At 39.7% G+C, this 16,096-nt stretch overlaps 3 protein-coding genes across 4 annotated transcripts in view; 2 read left to right on the top strand and 1 right to left on the bottom strand.

Moving 5' to 3' along the window:
• The first annotated feature begins 403 nt into the window (after positions 1-403).
• Positions 404-2,253, top strand: PYURF (PIGY upstream open reading frame). The gene is made up of 2 exons (XM_024574853.4): positions 404-699; positions 2,079-2,253. Exons 1-2 carry the CDS (start codon positions 497-499, stop codon positions 2,218-2,220), a joined length of 345 nt encoding a protein of 114 aa, XP_024430621.2. The 5' UTR covers positions 404-496; the 3' UTR covers positions 2,221-2,253.
• Positions 2,254-2,318: 65 nt separating this feature from the next.
• On the top strand, positions 2,319-3,008 carry PIGY (phosphatidylinositol glycan anchor biosynthesis class Y). The gene has a single exon (XM_024574854.3). It carries the CDS (start codon positions 2,319-2,321, stop codon positions 2,532-2,534), a length of 216 nt encoding a protein of 71 aa, XP_024430622.1. The 3' UTR covers positions 2,535-3,008.
• A 7,082-nt stretch (positions 3,009-10,090) lies between these two features.
• HERC5 (HECT and RLD domain containing E3 ubiquitin protein ligase 5) overlaps positions 10,091-16,096 on the bottom strand; it is a 42,837-nt gene continuing 36,831 nt past the window's right edge. For both annotated transcript variants that reach the window (XM_071221256.1, XM_071221257.1), the window contains 3 exons: positions 11,286-11,469; positions 11,100-11,205; positions 10,091-10,369 (listed from right to left, as the gene is read on the bottom strand). In XM_071221256.1, coding sequence (XP_071077357.1) covers positions 10,164-10,369; positions 11,100-11,205; positions 11,286-11,469 — 496 coding nt within the window. In that variant the 3' untranslated portion in view covers positions 10,091-10,163. The remainder of the gene's footprint in view (positions 10,370-11,099; positions 11,206-11,285; positions 11,470-16,096) is intronic.

Genomic DNA, 16,096 nt, shown 5'->3' with positions numbered 1-16,096 from the left:
AATTTCTTCAAATAGTAGAAGAAAAGCAAAAAGGCCAAACAAGATTACAGGAACTGTGGTAAAGATTTACCTAAAACAAATGAATGCTCTTAACACACCCACTATGACAAGAGTGTTTGAAACCTCATTTTGTAGATAACAACGTAGGTCTCAGTCTAACACTGTGGGGCTCTGAGGTCAGGCCTCTGACTTCCTGGCAGCCGGCGACGTGGCCTGGTGAAAACTCAAAGCACCCCCACTTACGCATTGCGTTTGTTTGCCACTTGTAAACGCGACGGAACAGCCATCAGAGGACACTGGCTGTAAACACCGCTCTAATTTCCAAGCGGTGCCCCGGGAAAAGCATTCGGGTCAGGAACGCCCTCGGAACCAAAGCGCTAGCTCCCGCCAGCTGGGGCTGCGTTTCCTGAGCACCGAGGGGCGGGGCCTGGCCGGCGGGCCGGACGCGCCGCGGTCTGCGTGAGGGCGGTGAGGGGCGGTGGCTGGCTGCCCAACCATGCTGAGTGCGGCGATCGTCGGGCTCCCCTCAGCACTGCGCAGTACACGCGCGCTGCCGTCTGCGGTCGCCCGTAGGTGCCTGCGCGGGTCGGGGTCGCAGCCGTCGGCTGACCAGAGCGAGGGGACTGAGGGACCGCCCCGCGCCTTCGACCCGGTGCTGCTGGAGTTCTTGGTGTGCCCGCTCTCCAAGAAGCCGCTCAGGTGAGCTTCGTCAGCTGCGGCTTCCCGGTAGCGGCCGCCTGTTGTTGCGGGAGGAGGCAGGTGGACTGCGCGGCCGCTTACACCCTTTGGGGAGCTTTTGAGGTCAGTCCGGGTATTCACCGCTGCCACTTTCTGGCGGCCCGCCAGCTCCCACGCTCCTCCCTGTGCGGCGGGAGGGACTGGAGAAGGCCGCAGGGGAGCTGAGCCCCAGGCCTCCCACATCAAACCGCCGACCCGCAGGGCCAGATCGAAGCGTTTATAGGCTTGCCTCTGGCTGTGCATTAGAACCACCGGGGAACCTTTTTAAAAATGGCGATTCCCCGGGCGCCACCCCAGGTGGCGGAAACCGAAGGTCTCGGGGCGGGCCCTGAGCAATTACCTCTTTCAAAGGAGTCTAAGTGATGCTAATGTATGGCCAGGTTTACGAAGTTGTGGGATTTAGGACTAGTCCAAGGCATTGAGGTTTTTAAGCCGAGATGGTGAAGAATACTGTGGTGCCCTGCAGATCCTTGTGAAAATGCCGTGTACAGCTGATACCTGCGGAACTTGAGCGTGTAAGCTTCGTGTGCTACTCTTTGGCTTTTCGTTCTGGACTAGCTGGTTTTTGTAAAGGCCTCTTTCACCTTAACTTAGAGTCCTTAGGATACATAGCTCTACAGTTCCAGGCCACTAGAACCGAACGTTTACAACACGAGTATTGCAAATTGGATTTGCTAAATACCACAGTGTTATGTGTGGTACCATCTTTGGGTGGTAGATTGCTAGTAATTTTAATTTTCTTTTTTTGCATTTTTTTCTATATTTTTCTCATAATAAGCCTATTAAATTTTCTTAAACATTGAAATTATCATTTGTTTTACCTTTTAGTTTAGTGTACTGTAACTAGCTCACTGCGTATTTGCAGTTTCCCAGTTTTCTCACTTCTGCCGTTTTATCTTTCTCAAACTTTTTTTTTCCATTGGTTTCCTTCTGATGGATCAGTTAGTTTGCTCTCAGGTATTCTAAAATGAAGAAGTTGAATTTTTCTCCAGTATTTCTTCAGTAGTAAATTAACTGGGATGGTTTTGGGGGTGACCAGAGTAATGAAGAACTAGCTGGATTGTAAGGGGAATCTTTTTCTGAATTTTTGTTTAAATTAAGGCGTAAGTTGAGAATAAAGTGAAAAAACAGGTAGAAACACTAAAATAGGAACAATTAGACATTCATTTTTAAAAGAAATTATTCAATTGGCTATCACTGCTTTTAGAATTAAAAGTTTAATTCTGCTTTTCTGAGATTAACTCTGTGTCAAGAATTGGGTAAGTGGTGTTATTTATTGAACATCAGCTCTTCTAAGCATTTGTTTTTCACAGTTCATTTTTTCTTTTTCCCTCCCTCAGATACGAAGCATCAACAAATGAATTGATTAATGAAGAGTTGGGAATAGCCTATCCAATTATTGATGGGATTCCTAATATGATACCTCAGGCAGCTAGGATGACACATCAAAATAAGAAGGAAGAAGATACTGAGCACCATTAAATCACAATTAAAAACCAAATTTTAAAAACTAAATTTTCTTAATACTGTCTACTTTTTAAAAATAAGTCAGGGTGGCAGGTAATAAGTGGGAGAGAAGAATGTTTCTGTCTCTACCTACGTTGACTGTACTTATTCCATTGGTCTCTTTAGCAGGACTGTTCTACTCGGCCTCTATGGAAGAAAACTTCCCACAGGGCTGCACAAGCACAGCCAGCCTCTGCTTTTACAGCCTGCTCTTGCCCATTACCATACCAGTGTATGTGTTCTTCCACCTTTGGACTTGGATGGGCATTAAACTCTTCAGGCATAATTAATGCAGCCAGAGCCAAAATGGTATATACATTAATAATGAGTCTTGAGCATCTGAAAGCTCCACTGCATGGGAGTACTGGAAACCCACTTAATTTTCAAGAAGGACCCTGTACCTTGCTTCTGTCAAAGGTTTAGAACTATGGGAGGCTTAAGCTGCAGAAACTTCTTTAATATACTTTGGTTCTGCTCTTGTTTTTGAAGGTTCTAATTCATAACTGCTGTATCAGAAGCAGCATTTCAACACAGTGGCTTGTTGGAAATGAACAACCCCAACCATCATCTAATGACTTTTATTTCATCTCCCTTTCATCTAAAAGTTAATAATTTGCAACTTCGTTTGTTTTAGAAAGTCTTTGGTAAAGTCACATGTTACATATAACTGGAATAATTCCAAAGGACCTGTGTTGCAGTAGTTGTAAAGAAATGCTTTGGGACTAGTGTGATTTAAAACTATAATAAAATGGAAGTTTCATGGACTTGCAAAAATTCTGAGTTTGTAAAATGACCTTCATTTCTTTGGTATCGAATGCTTACATTAGTAATAATAATACAAGGTGTTGACACTTTTCCATAAAATATTTTGCAGGATTTTCTTTTTTGTTTTTGGTCATAAGAGTGTGGTTCTAAGGAGGGAACATGTAAAAATATTCTAAATTTTAAAGTGTAGGCTATTATTAGACAAGCACTTATTACCCAAATAGAATACTGTATTTTGCCACATATAATGTGCTCCCATGCATAAAACGCACACCCACGTTTTTGGCCCAAGCTTTCAGGAAAAAATTTTAATTTTTTAATTCAGATCTTTTATTTATATCTAGAACAAAATTGATAAATGTGTTCCAGGTTATTATTTTGTATATGGATACCATTTCTCTTTCCAGCATTATACTTTTAATGCATAAGCATAAATAGAAGAATTGAAAACGTTTATATAGATACGGAATTATACTACCCATGTATAATATGCATCCTTATTTTTCCCTCAAAAATTTGGGCAAAAAAGTGTGTGTTATACACGGCAAAATGTGGTAGTTTCCCAGGAAAGTGTTTACCTTTGGGTAGAGGTGAGGTGTTACAGAAGTCTTGCTGATTGTGTCCTCTTGAACTTAGAATTATGTTTTGAACCACCTTTCAGTTTATTTTCCTGCCTTAGGAGACCAATTTAGCACTACTAAGGACATGAGCATTTGACATATCAATAGTTCACAATTTTCCAGAACTTTGAACAAGAATGACTGAGGTTAATATAACTTTCAGAGGTATAACAAATATTTTCTTTAAAGATTTAATTTTAGAGAGAGAGAGGGAGAAAGGGAGAGAGGGAGGAGGAGAGGCAGACAAACATCAATGTGTGCTTGCGTCTTGAGCGCCCCCAACTGGGGACCTGGCCCACAACCCAGGCATGTGCCCTAGACTGGGAATCAAATGTGACCCTTTGGTTTGCAGGCTGGCACTCAATCCATTGAGCCACACCAGCCAGGGCTAACAAATATTTAAGTAGCTTCCTATAGAAATCTAAGAATTGAATATACTAAACTTAATTCTTACTGAAATCTTAAAGTAGTTTAACAGAAGCTTTAGACATATTCTTCCTTTGTGGGGAACTGTTCCATGTGTGGGAAATGTGGATCAGCCCCCACTCAGAAAAGCCAGTGGGGAGCGAGGTTGGCGGGCAGGACCCACATCCATGGATGGGTTCTCCAGTGTAACAGATACTCCAAACTGTTCACTTTTTTCACCAAGAAGTTCTATGGGCTTTTGGCAGATAACAAAATCATCTGACTCAAGCTGCAAAGTTTCATTACTGATGCCTTCTGCCTGTTTCACTGGATTGTTGGTATTATGTGGATGGTAGTGAACACTCTTCATTTCTAGGGTTTGACTCCAGTTTTAGGGTTAAGACTTCTAAGTCTGACATGACAGCCACATTCCTTACCAAAGAAAATTAGAATGTGACATTAAATTTATTTTGCATTGCATTAATTTCATATTGCAGTACACATCACATTTTTTAAATTTATGGCAATCTACAGATAACCTAGAAGACTACTGAGATTCCTATCATTTCCTGAAATTTATTTTTAATTTACCCTAAATTTCCCTGTGTCAGTGTAAATGCAACAATTTTGCTGATAAACATGGTATTCTGAAAAGTCTATTTCAAGCTTTTGCAAATTCAGCATTTTATCAGGAAACTACAAGTATACCCCTGTAGGAGTTCAGTATTAACCCATCCTCTCACTAATAGAATTTGCTTAGCAATCACTTATATAGTATAAACTGTGCACTAGGTAGTTTTGAGCATATTACACATAATCATACAATCTAAGGGGTAGGGTAGGTAACAGCACCATTTTACAGATGAGGGAACTGAAGCACAGAGATTGAGTGACTTACCCAGGGTAATAGCAATAATTGGACTGAAATTGAAACCATATGGCAATGTGGCTTCAGTCTAGCTTCTTAATCACTTGACAGTGTTTATTTTGAGAACATCTTTTATAAGAGAAACAGAATTAGGAATCAAAATTCTTGGATTCAAAATCTTATTCAAGGCTAATGCCTTACTGTTTTCCTAAAAACAATTGTTTTGCCTCTCATCTAGCACTCTGTACTGTAATTGCCTTTTTCTGTCTCTTGTCTAGACAGTAAATTTCTCAACATTTCTTATCTAATGCTTAGCACAGAGCAGGCAATAAGCCTGGAACTTCCTGAGAGGGAGTATTCATGATTCTGACAAGCCTTATAATTTTAGGCAAGTTAATTACCATCTCTGAACCTCATCTTCAGGGCTAGAAATCCTTCCCCTGCTGCTTTTATACAATTGTGGGGAACAAATTAAATTACATGTGAAAGCACTTTGTAAAGAAATGCTTTCCAGTTTAGACTAAGCAATAATGGCAACTGAAATGGCAGCACAAGGAACCCTGCAGACCAATTTCCCAGGAAACAACCTAACCGGTGAAAATTCTAAACAAAACAACCATGTTGTTTCCAGAGAACAGTCTCTGGAAATTGTTCTAAGGGCATACAGCCAAATGAGGAAACAAGACCATCTAAAACTCGACAAATAAGCAGAGTTTGTGGCATTTGAACCACCACTCATCTTTCCCCTCCTCTCAGCTCAGAGTGAGAGACACTCCAGGAGGGCATAGCCAGGAATGCAGGGCTCCCTCTTCCCGTCTCTCCTAGTTGAGGCTTATGTATCTTTTCAGGAGGTGCAGGCCACCAGCATAGTAAAGGAAATTAAGTGATTATAAAAGTAAATGGATATTTTCTTTTTCTGAATTGATTTGTAGAGCATCTATATAAAACAATATGTATAAAATTGTATTTTGGGGTCTATCATATTGCCATTAACAGCACAAAGGAAGTGGATGGGAGCAAAGCTGTACTGGAGTAAGGAAATGACACCGGATGGTTAACTTGAATTCACAGGAACAAATGAAAAGAACCAGAAAAGGTACATAAGATTAATATAACAATGTTATAAATATATATATGTTCTCCTTATCTCAGTTTGATACAATAAATAAAAGTAATAATTATAAGAAAGTATTGTTGGGCAGTAACACGTAGGTGAAATATGCATGACAATAGCACAAAAAGGGGGGGGACTGCCTAGAAGTAATATTTCTGTTATTTCACTGGCATTCTTATTAAAGATTTTATTTGTATTTTTTATTTTTTAAAATACGTTTTATTGATTATGCTATTACAGTTGTCCTATTTTTCCCTTTAGTCCCCTCTGCCCTACGTACCCCTCCCACCCACATTCCTCCCCTTAGTTCATGTCCATGGGTCCTACGTATAAGTTCTTTGGCTTCTTCATTTCCCACACTATTCTTAACCTCCCACTGTCTATTTTGTACCTACCACTTATGCTTCTTATTCCCTGTACCTTTTCCCCATTCCTCTCCCTCCCCATCCCCACTGATAACCCTCCATGCGCTCTCTATTTCTGTGAATCTGTTCTAGTTGTTTGCTTAGTTCATTTTTTAGTGTTTTAGGTTGCATTGTTGATAGTTGTTTGTTGTCATGTTACTGCTTATATTTTTGATCTTCATTTCTTATATTATTTTTAGACAGAGGGGAAGGGAAGAGAGGGAGAGAAACATCTATGTGTGGTTGCCTCTCTCGTGCCCTCTACAGGGGACCTGGCCCGCAACCCAGGCATGTGGCCTGACTGGGAATCAACCCACAACCCTTTGGTTCTCAGGCTGGTGCTCAATCCACTGAGCCACGCCAGTCAGGGGTCACTGGCACTCTTAATAGATCAGCAGTTTTTTAAATTTCTCAGGCCCTCATACACTGCTGGTGAGAATAAAAAATGCTACGGCTTCTTTGGTAAACAGCTGGTCCCCCCAAAAGTTACAGAGTTACAATATTACCCAGCAATTTCTCTCCTCTAAGTATATGATACTCAAGGAAAATTGAATCCACACGAAAACTTGTGCACAAATGTTCACGACAGCAGCATTAATAAGAGCCATAAACAAGCAAAATGTCCAAGTGATGAATGGATAAATAAAATGTTGCTTAAGTACAAGAAATAGTATTTGGCAAAAAATAAGAATGAAATACTGTTACATGCTACAACATAGATGAATCTTGAAAACATGCTAAGTGAAAGAAGCCAGTTATAGAAAAATCACATGGTTAACTTCATATGAAATGTTCATAATAGACAAATCTATAGAAACACAGTAGCTTGGTGGTTGCATAGGGCTGGGGGTGAAAGGGAGATTGTGTTATGGCTGAAGAGTACAGGGTCTCTGGGGAGTTGAAAATGTTCAAAAATAGTAGCAATCATGACACAATTCTGTGAGTATACTAAATCCACTAAGTTGTATACTTTTTGGCTGAATTACATGCTATGTGAATTATATACAATAAAGCTGTTACTCCCGCCACCCCCCCCCAAAAAAAAGCTTATCTAAATTTCCAGTGTACGGCACAGCACAGTGGTCCCAAGCTACTTGCTGGAAGTCAAATGCTAGTTAGAGGCATGGCGAAAAGTAGAATTAGTTCTTAAGACTTCTAAATTTTGTCGGATAGAACACCCTTTGTTGAAAATTCTCATTTCCTGGTGATCTTCCGAGTTGAGTTCTTCACTAGCAAATCATCCTGGCTTCCAACCATTAGAGGGGACTCTTCTTCACTAGCTTCCCATTACATAAGCTTATGCCACACACACATTGACTTCACTATAAACCCACCACAGAAATACTTACTCTCTCAGATTGTGACTCTTCCCCATTCCCCCTCCCCAATCATTAGCTGACTTCACAATGACAGGAGACCTCTCGATTCCTTAGAGCAGGGGTGTCAAAGTCAATTTTCACCAGGGGCCACATCAGCCTTAGAGTTGCCTTCAAAGGGCTGAATGTAATTTTAGGACTATAAATGTAACTACTCCTTAACGGTTACGCGAGACCTCGGTGCTGCTACCAGGTAGAAACAAGGTGGAGAGCCGGACTCAGCTTGCAGGCCTTATGTTTGCTGCCTGTGCCTTAGAGCCTCTTAAGATTATCTTCTCTAGTGTCCTTATCTGCCATCACTGACAGGTATCATCTTTAATCACCTCCTAAATAACATCCTTCCCACCAACTTTGTAATTAACAATTTCCCACTCTGAGGGAGAGAGCAAAAAGGACTTGTCATGATCTAGTCCCTCTTCATTTTCTTAGTTTTGCAAAGTGAGCTTTTAAGGAAGACTCTGAACTTCTGACTCAGCATCTGTAAGATAAAAAGGGTGGTACCTACTTCCAGACCTGGTAGAAGTTTTAAGTAAGGTAGAAAATATGAATTCACTTAACATAGCTAAGAAATAATAGTGGATTCTCACTACTATGTGTAGTTATGGGGAGAATGGCCTATCTGCTTTCCAAGTTTTGTCCCTTTTAGTGAAGTGCCATTGGAACTGCTATCTTTTGCATATGCCACTGGGTGGCACTTCTGGCTAACTAATGGAAGCACTGACAACTAAGCACACAGAGGACTGTACCTGCAAAAAGCTGAGCTAGGTAGCCATATTCCACAATCACTTAATTCATTTGCATGGCATATGTCATGATAGCTAAAGTGAATCCCAAAGAACAAGTGGGTATAACTCAGGGGGAAGTGGAACTGAAGACAGAAGGTGAAGGAGATAGGGGTAGGAAGAGGGTTCCAGGCAGGAGAAAAAGCATGTGTGAAAAACAGAAGACTGGTTCACTTGGGAAATTGAGACTGTTAAAAATGACTAGAACAAACTATGCTATGTATGCAGGGCAATGGTTGGAGACGGCGTTGGAGTTTACAGGGGGCACATCAGGAAGGATTTTGTAGCTGGTCTTCATTGCTTAACTTTTCAAATCATTTAATCATTCAAAATCATTCAAATCATATAACCATGATGGCTCCTCTTTCCAGGAAAAAAAACACATTCAAAATTACAGGGGTTTGTATGTTACGAACTCCTGTGGTGGTGAGTGTTCACATTTGCTTGCTGGTACAGTAGCTACCAGTCATATGTAATTACTGAGCACTTGAAATGTGGCTAGTGTAACTGAGAAACTGAATTTTAAATTTTATTTTTCATTAAAAAGCCACATACTGAACAACATAGCTCTAAACTGTTTTTCCCACTACTGTCAACGAACCTTATGTACACAAGGGTCCCCCTTATTGCACAGTGCTATGGGAGATTTCCAGCCTCACAGAATGTTCTCCTGGAGAGTGCTGGTCTAGAAACAAGACCATTTGAGAGATGATTGTTGCAGTGATTGCACAGATGACGACAGCCTGTACAGTAGTGACAGATTTGGAACAAGAATTGTTAGGATATGACTGATTATTGAATGTGGGGGGATGAAGAGGGAGGAAGGAAAGATGATTGTTAAGCTCCTGTCTGGAAATATTGGTGGTACCACCCCAACTCGTGGAATACAGAAAAAACAATTTTCTCCTCGAACATGTTGAGATTATGGAGCCAAGGGGCATGTAGGAAGAGGCACAGGCTACATAGAAAAATGGCTGTGGTGCTGGAACATACCAGTTCCTATAGGTCAGAGAGAGAGATCTGAGTATCATCAGCATGGAAGTATTAACTGAAGCCATGAAATTGGTAATCAGGAGTATGTGGAAAGTGAGAAAACAGGACTGCACGAGCATTTAAAGTCGGGAGAGTGTAAGAAAACATGCAAAGGAGATGAGAAACAAGCCGAGAAAAAGAAAGCCAGTCTAACAGTTCCTGACAGTTTGAGGAGAAAGTAGTCAATAGTTTCAAATGCAGTAGATATAAAATGGAAATGAGCGAGTGTCCACTGAAATTTGCAACAGAGAAATCATCTGTAACTTATTATAGCAGTTTGAGTGGGAGAAGTACCACTTCAGTCCAGAACAACCTACCAAGATGTTTATGAGAGAAAAATAAACTTCTGTCTTATTAATGCACTATGTTTTGGGGTCGCCTTTTAACAGCCTAATCTATATTATAACTAATAGATCTTACATGCAAAACCAGTGATTCTAAAAAACAAAACAGGTAAACATACTGAATAGTCAGCAAGACTTTTAAGTTAATAAATTTGAGTTGATTTTATTTTTGAAAATATTTCCAAAAAGGAGTAGAGTGTGAGGTAATGTCAGCCAAATCCTCTGTTGTTGTTGATGGCCACTTGAAGCGCTTCTTCCACTCTCTCCATTGTAGAGTATTTAGGGAGGCAGAGGATACTGAAACATGTCTGTGCTCTCATGGGGTCTTTTTCATTCACATCTTCAGGACAGCAGAATGTTATTGCCATGTTCTTTATACCTTTTACTTGGATTCTGTCAGTTCCTGTAAGAAATACTAAAAAGCAGAATAAAATTAAGTGATCTTCACAAATCACCAAAATTTATCGAGAAAATGTATTTATTCTAAGCATTTATTGAGGGCCCGTGTACAGAGTCTGACATTATACTGCACTGGGGACCATACAGAACTAAGTCTGACACACAGTCACTGCCCTCAAGCAACTTACAGTCTGGTTGGGAATATTAAATTCTTGGGCAGAAAAAGGCAAAAATAAAAGTGGGTAAGGCAGCCAAACAAGGTGTCATAGAACTAAGTGCCTCTGAGTGTAAATGTTGCGGGGTTCAGAGCAGGGAGAAAGAATCAGGGATGACTGGGAGACTTCTGAGAATTTCGAATTAAACTGGACATTTTAGGAAGGAAAGGGTTAGAGAGACAAAGGAAGTGGGTGAAGGTTCAAGCAAGGGCAAGGAGCTTTGGAGAGAGCCTGGAAGTGAGAGGGTGCAAAGAACCACAGGACCTGAGTCACTGAATGATGACACAACTACAGATGAAGAAAAGAAAAATTTTAAAGCAACAGGCAGTGTTGAACTCAAAGGAGAAAAGACCTCTATTAACATTTATTTTCTAATGTGACAACTGCACACAGAGGACATTTAACTAGACTAGGAGTGGCTGCTACACTAAGTATGACTCGTTGCAAATGGTACCTAAAACAAACAAGATTTTCTTCTTATTCCATGAAAAGGAAATGAGATTATATATCTATTCCTGATGTAATACTTACCAAGAAATTTCTTCTTTTCTTCCAAAGTCAATTTGCGTAAAGCCTTCCAAAACATGACTATGGTGGGATGAGAACTGTCATCATATCCTGGTCCGCACTGTGCATTCTACAGAAAAATGCAAAGAAAAAGTATTCAGGAAACAGAAAAGAAATTCAAATTCAGACTACTTGGCCTTTATAATGTACCTTTTCAAATGTTTCCCAGTCATAATCTGTATTTCCGATAATCACATCCTTTAGTTCTTCAGGATGGAAAATTTCAATAACCTCCTTGTCACACACTTTGTAAAATCCTCTTTGAAATTCTTCATACGCTGCCTTTACGGAGGTGTTGAAAATGTAATCAACATACTTAGAAACGTACTCTGTCCTTTAATGAAACAAAAAATGATCTCAGATTACTGTAATACCCTGAACAAAATGGGAGGAAGGGTAGGTAGGAGGGGGCTAAAAATAAGAGCTAGAACACTTAACAACTGAGTACTTACCATGTGCCATAGACTATTACAGGTATTTTTCATATATTATTTAATTTAATCTTCAAAAACTCTTTGAGGCAGATTCTTATGACATTTTAGTGAGATGGAAACTCACTAAACTCCCAGCAAAGTCACGTGATTGCTCAGGATCAGAGTTAAGAGAACTGACACACTGTTAGAATAGAAAAAGATTGGGAATCCAAGATGGAGGAAAAGTAAGTGGAAGCTACACTAACCTTCTCCCAGGATCAATCTGGAATTACAACTAAACCATAGAGAAATCACTCTGAATAAACAGCTGAACACTAGCTGGAGAGAAGCCTTATAACCAGGAACAGATAGAAGAAACCACTTCACCACAACTAGACTGGCCCACCCAGCACTGGCATGTGAACCACAGGATCGCTGACTCAATTCCTGGTTGGGGCACATGCCTGGGTTGTGGGCCAGGTCCTCGATAGGGGGTGCTCAAGAAGCAACCACACACATGTATCTCTCCCTCTCTCCCTCCCTTTGCCTCTTTGTCTAAAAAAGAAAAGAATAAAGATCAGAGCAGAAATAAACAAAATAGTGTCTAAAAAAAACAATACAAAAGATCAATGAATCCAAGAGCTGGTAAGAAAACAAGACTGACAAACCTTTAACCAGATTCATCAAGAAAAAAAAAAAAAAAAAGGATGGGGAGAAAAGGCATACAACTGTAATTGAATAACAATAAAAATTTTAAAAAAGAGAGAGAAAGAACCCAAATAAATAAAATTGGAAATGAAAGGGGAGAAGTAACAACTGACCCCAAAGAAATACAAAGGATTTTAAGAAAATACTATGAACAACTAAATGCCAACAAACTGGACATCCTGGATGAAATGGACAAATTCCCAGAAACATACAATCTTCCAAAACTAAATCAGGAAGAATCAGAGAATCTGAATAGACAGATTATATCTAATGAAAATTGAAGCAGTAATCAAAAAACTCCCAACAAACAAAAGCCCTGGACCAGATGTCTTCACAGGTAAATTTTACCAAACATCCTGAGAAGAGCTAACACCTCTCCTTCTCCAACTATTTCATAAAATTAAAGAGGAGGGAAGGCTCCCAAACTCATTTTATGAGGCCATCATTCTCCTAATTCCAAAACCAGATTAAGACACTACAAAGAAAGAAACTTATAGTCCAATATATTGCTGATCAACATAGACGCTCAACAAAATATTAGCAATCTGAATGCAGAAACACATCAAAAAGATCATAAACCATGATCAAGTGGGATTTATTCCAGGAAGACAGGGTTGGTACAGCATTTGCAAATCAATAAATATGATCCACCACATAAACAAAATGAAGGGAAAAAACCACAAGACCATATCAATAGATGCAGAAAAAGCATTTGATAAAAATCTAGCACCCACGTATAATAAAATCTGTCAGCAAAGTAGGATTAGAGGGAACATACCTGAAGATACAAACCTACTGCCAGAATCATACTCAACAGGCAAAAACTACAAGAGTTCTCCTTAAGATTGGGAATGAGACAAGGATGTCTGCTTTCACCTCTCTCACTCAACATAGTACTGGAAGTCCTAGCCACAGCAATCAAACAAGAAGAAATAAAAGGCATCCAAATTGGAAAGGAAGAAGTAAAACTGTCTTTATTTGCAGATCGCATGACACTGTACATAGAGAAGCCCAAAGAATCCATGAAGAAACTACTAGAACTGATAAATGAATTCAGCAAAATAGCAGAATACAATATCCAAAAACCAGTTACATTTTTATATGCCAATAATGTACTAACAGAAAGGAAAATTAAGAAAACAATCCCATTCACAATTGCTACAAACAAATAATAATATACCTAGGAATAAACCTAACCAAGGATGTAAAAGACCTGTAGACTCAATCAAGTGGAAGCATGTACCATGTTCATGGATAGGAAGAATTGACATCATTAAAATGTCCATATTACCCAAAGCAATCTACAGATTCACTGTAATTCCTATCAAGATTCCAAGGATATATTTCACAGACCTAGAACAAATTTTCAAAAATTTATATGGAACCACCAAAGGCCCCACATAGCAACAGTGCTCCTGAAAAAGAAGAACAAAGTTGGAAGAATCACATTAACATTAAACTATACTATAGGGCCACAGGAATCAAAACAGCATGGTACTGGCATAAAAACACACACACAGATCAATGGAACAGAATAAAAAGCCCAGAAATAAATCCATCTTTTTAGTCAATTAATATTCAAAAGAGGAATCAAGCACACACACAATGAGCTAAAGGCAGTTTAGTCAATAAATGATGTTGGAAAAATTGGACAAATGCATGCAGAAAAATGAAACTAGACCACCTTTCTTACACCACACACAAGAATAAATTCAAATGGATCAAAGACTTAAATGTTAGAGCCAAAACCACAAAAATTCTAGAAGGAAACATAGGCAGCAAAATCTCAGACATTGCTCACAGCAATATTTTATTAGATATATTGCACCAGGCAAGGGAAACAAAAGAAAAAAATAAACAAATGTGACCACATCAAACTAAAAGGTGTTTTGCACAGCAAAGGAAATCATCAACAAAATAAGACAACCCACAGAATGGGAGAACATATTTGCCAATACATCTGATAAGGAGTTAATATACAAAATAAATAAAGAACTTACAAAACATAACACCAAACACCACCACCACCACCACCCAATTAAATACAGGCAAAAGACCATACAGACGGCCAATAGATACATGAAAATATCCTCAACATCACTAATCATCAGAAAAATGCAAATTAAAATCACAATGAGATATCACTTCATACCTGTCAATAGCTATCATCAATAAATCAACAAACAACAAGTGCTGGCAAGGATGTGGAGAAAGGGGAACCCTTTTGCACTGTTGGTGGGAATACAGATTGGTGCCACCTCAAAAAATTGGAGATACTTCAAAAATCGAAGAATGGATCTGCCTTCCATCCCAGCTATTCCACTCTGGGAATATACCCAAAGGAACCCAAAATACTAATTTAAAAGAACATAAGCTCCGCTGTGTTCACTGCAGCATTATTTATAATCACCAAGATATGCTAGGAGCTTAAGTGTCCATCAGTAGATGAGTAAATATAACTATGGGACATTTACATAATTGAATACTACTTGGCTATAACAAAAAAAAAATTTTTTACCCTTTGTGACAGTATGGATGGACCTGGAGAACATTATGTTAAGTGAAATAAGCCAGTCAGAGAAAAACAAATACCATATGGTTTCACTCATATGTGGAATCTAATGAACAAACTGAAGTAGCAAGGAAAATGCGGACAGACTTGTAGATGGAGAGCAGGATGACTGTTGAAGAGGGGTGTTAAGTCAGGGGGTGGAGGGATTGAGCAAAAAGGAAAAGGGACTCATGGTAATGGAAAAAATAGAAGATTACATTAAAAAACAGTGATATTCAGAGAAAATATACTAGGTGCCAAAGAGTAGTTTAGTATGGTGCCATTTAAATAAAGTTGGGAGTTCCGGCCAAGATGGAGGTGTAGGTAGAAACACTTTGCTTCCTTGCACAATCAAAAGGAGAATAGCAACCAATCTAAAATCAATAAACAACCAAAAATGCCAGAAACTCAAACTGCATGGAACTCTAACAACCAAGGAATTAAAGAGAAAAATCAACCAGAACCACCAGACCAGTAAGGCAGCATACCGGCAGGCCAACTCAGAAAAACTGCAATGAGGTGGCTGAGGGGCCAGGCTGGCTGCGCGCGGGAGGGGCTGACTTAACCGGAAAGCAGACAAAGAGCTGACAAGCGGGTTAAGGCTGGGGTTGCTGCGGTGGGAGTTTGTCCCAGTCTGGAATAAGAGTTCTTCAAAAAGTGTGCTAGAGAGGAGCAGGCAAGCTGCATTGGTTCCCTCTCTGGCCCCTCCCCCACAGGCAGTGCTGCAGGGCAGCAAAGATGATTGCCCCACCTGGTGAACACCTAAGGCCCCACCCCCTTACAACTTACCAGCTTTGCCAACACAAAGAAATATGGCCCAAATGAAAGAACAGAGCAAAACCTCAGAACTGAGCAATGAGGAGATTGCCAACCTATCTGATAGAGAATTTAAAGCCCTGGTAACCAAAATGCTCACAGAGCTGATTGAGCTTGGTCAAAAAATTAAAGAACAAATCAAAGATACTCAAAATGAAATAAAGCAAAATATTCAGGGAAACAACAGTGACAGGAAGGAAAGCAGGACTCAAATCAATGATCTGGAACAAAAGGAAGAAATAAACATCCAACCAGATCAGAATGAAGAAACAAGAATCCAAAAAAATGAAGAGAGGCTGAGGAATCTCTGGGGCAACTTGAAACATTACAATATCTGAATTATAGGGGTGCCAGAAGGAGAAGAACAACAGCAAGAAATTTAAAACTTCTTTGAAGAAATAATGAAGGAAAACTTCCCCAATCTGGCAAAAGAAATAGACTTCCAGGAAGCCCAGGAAGCCCAGAGAGTCCCA

The sequence above is a fragment of the Desmodus rotundus genome, chromosome 4 (assembly GCF_022682495.2).
Source record: "Desmodus rotundus isolate HL8 chromosome 4, HLdesRot8A.1, whole genome shotgun sequence".
Lineage (NCBI taxonomy): Eukaryota > Metazoa > Chordata > Mammalia > Chiroptera > Phyllostomidae > Desmodus > Desmodus rotundus.
Note: the sequence above shows the minus strand (reverse complement) of the source record. Positions and strands in the feature narration are given on the sequence as shown.

Coding starts and splice junctions, on each gene's coding strand:
- PIGY (XM_024574854.3), top strand. CDS start 2,319: ATGTTTCTGTCTCTACCTACGTTGACTGTACTTATTCCATTGGTCTCT.
- PYURF (XM_024574853.4), top strand. CDS start 497: ATGCTGAGTGCGGCGATCGTCGGGCTCCCCTCAGCACTGCGCAGTACA. Junction 700..2,078: donor CTCTCCAAGAAGCCGCTCAG/GTGAGCTTCGTC, acceptor TCCCTCCCTCAG/ATACGAAGCATCAACAAATG.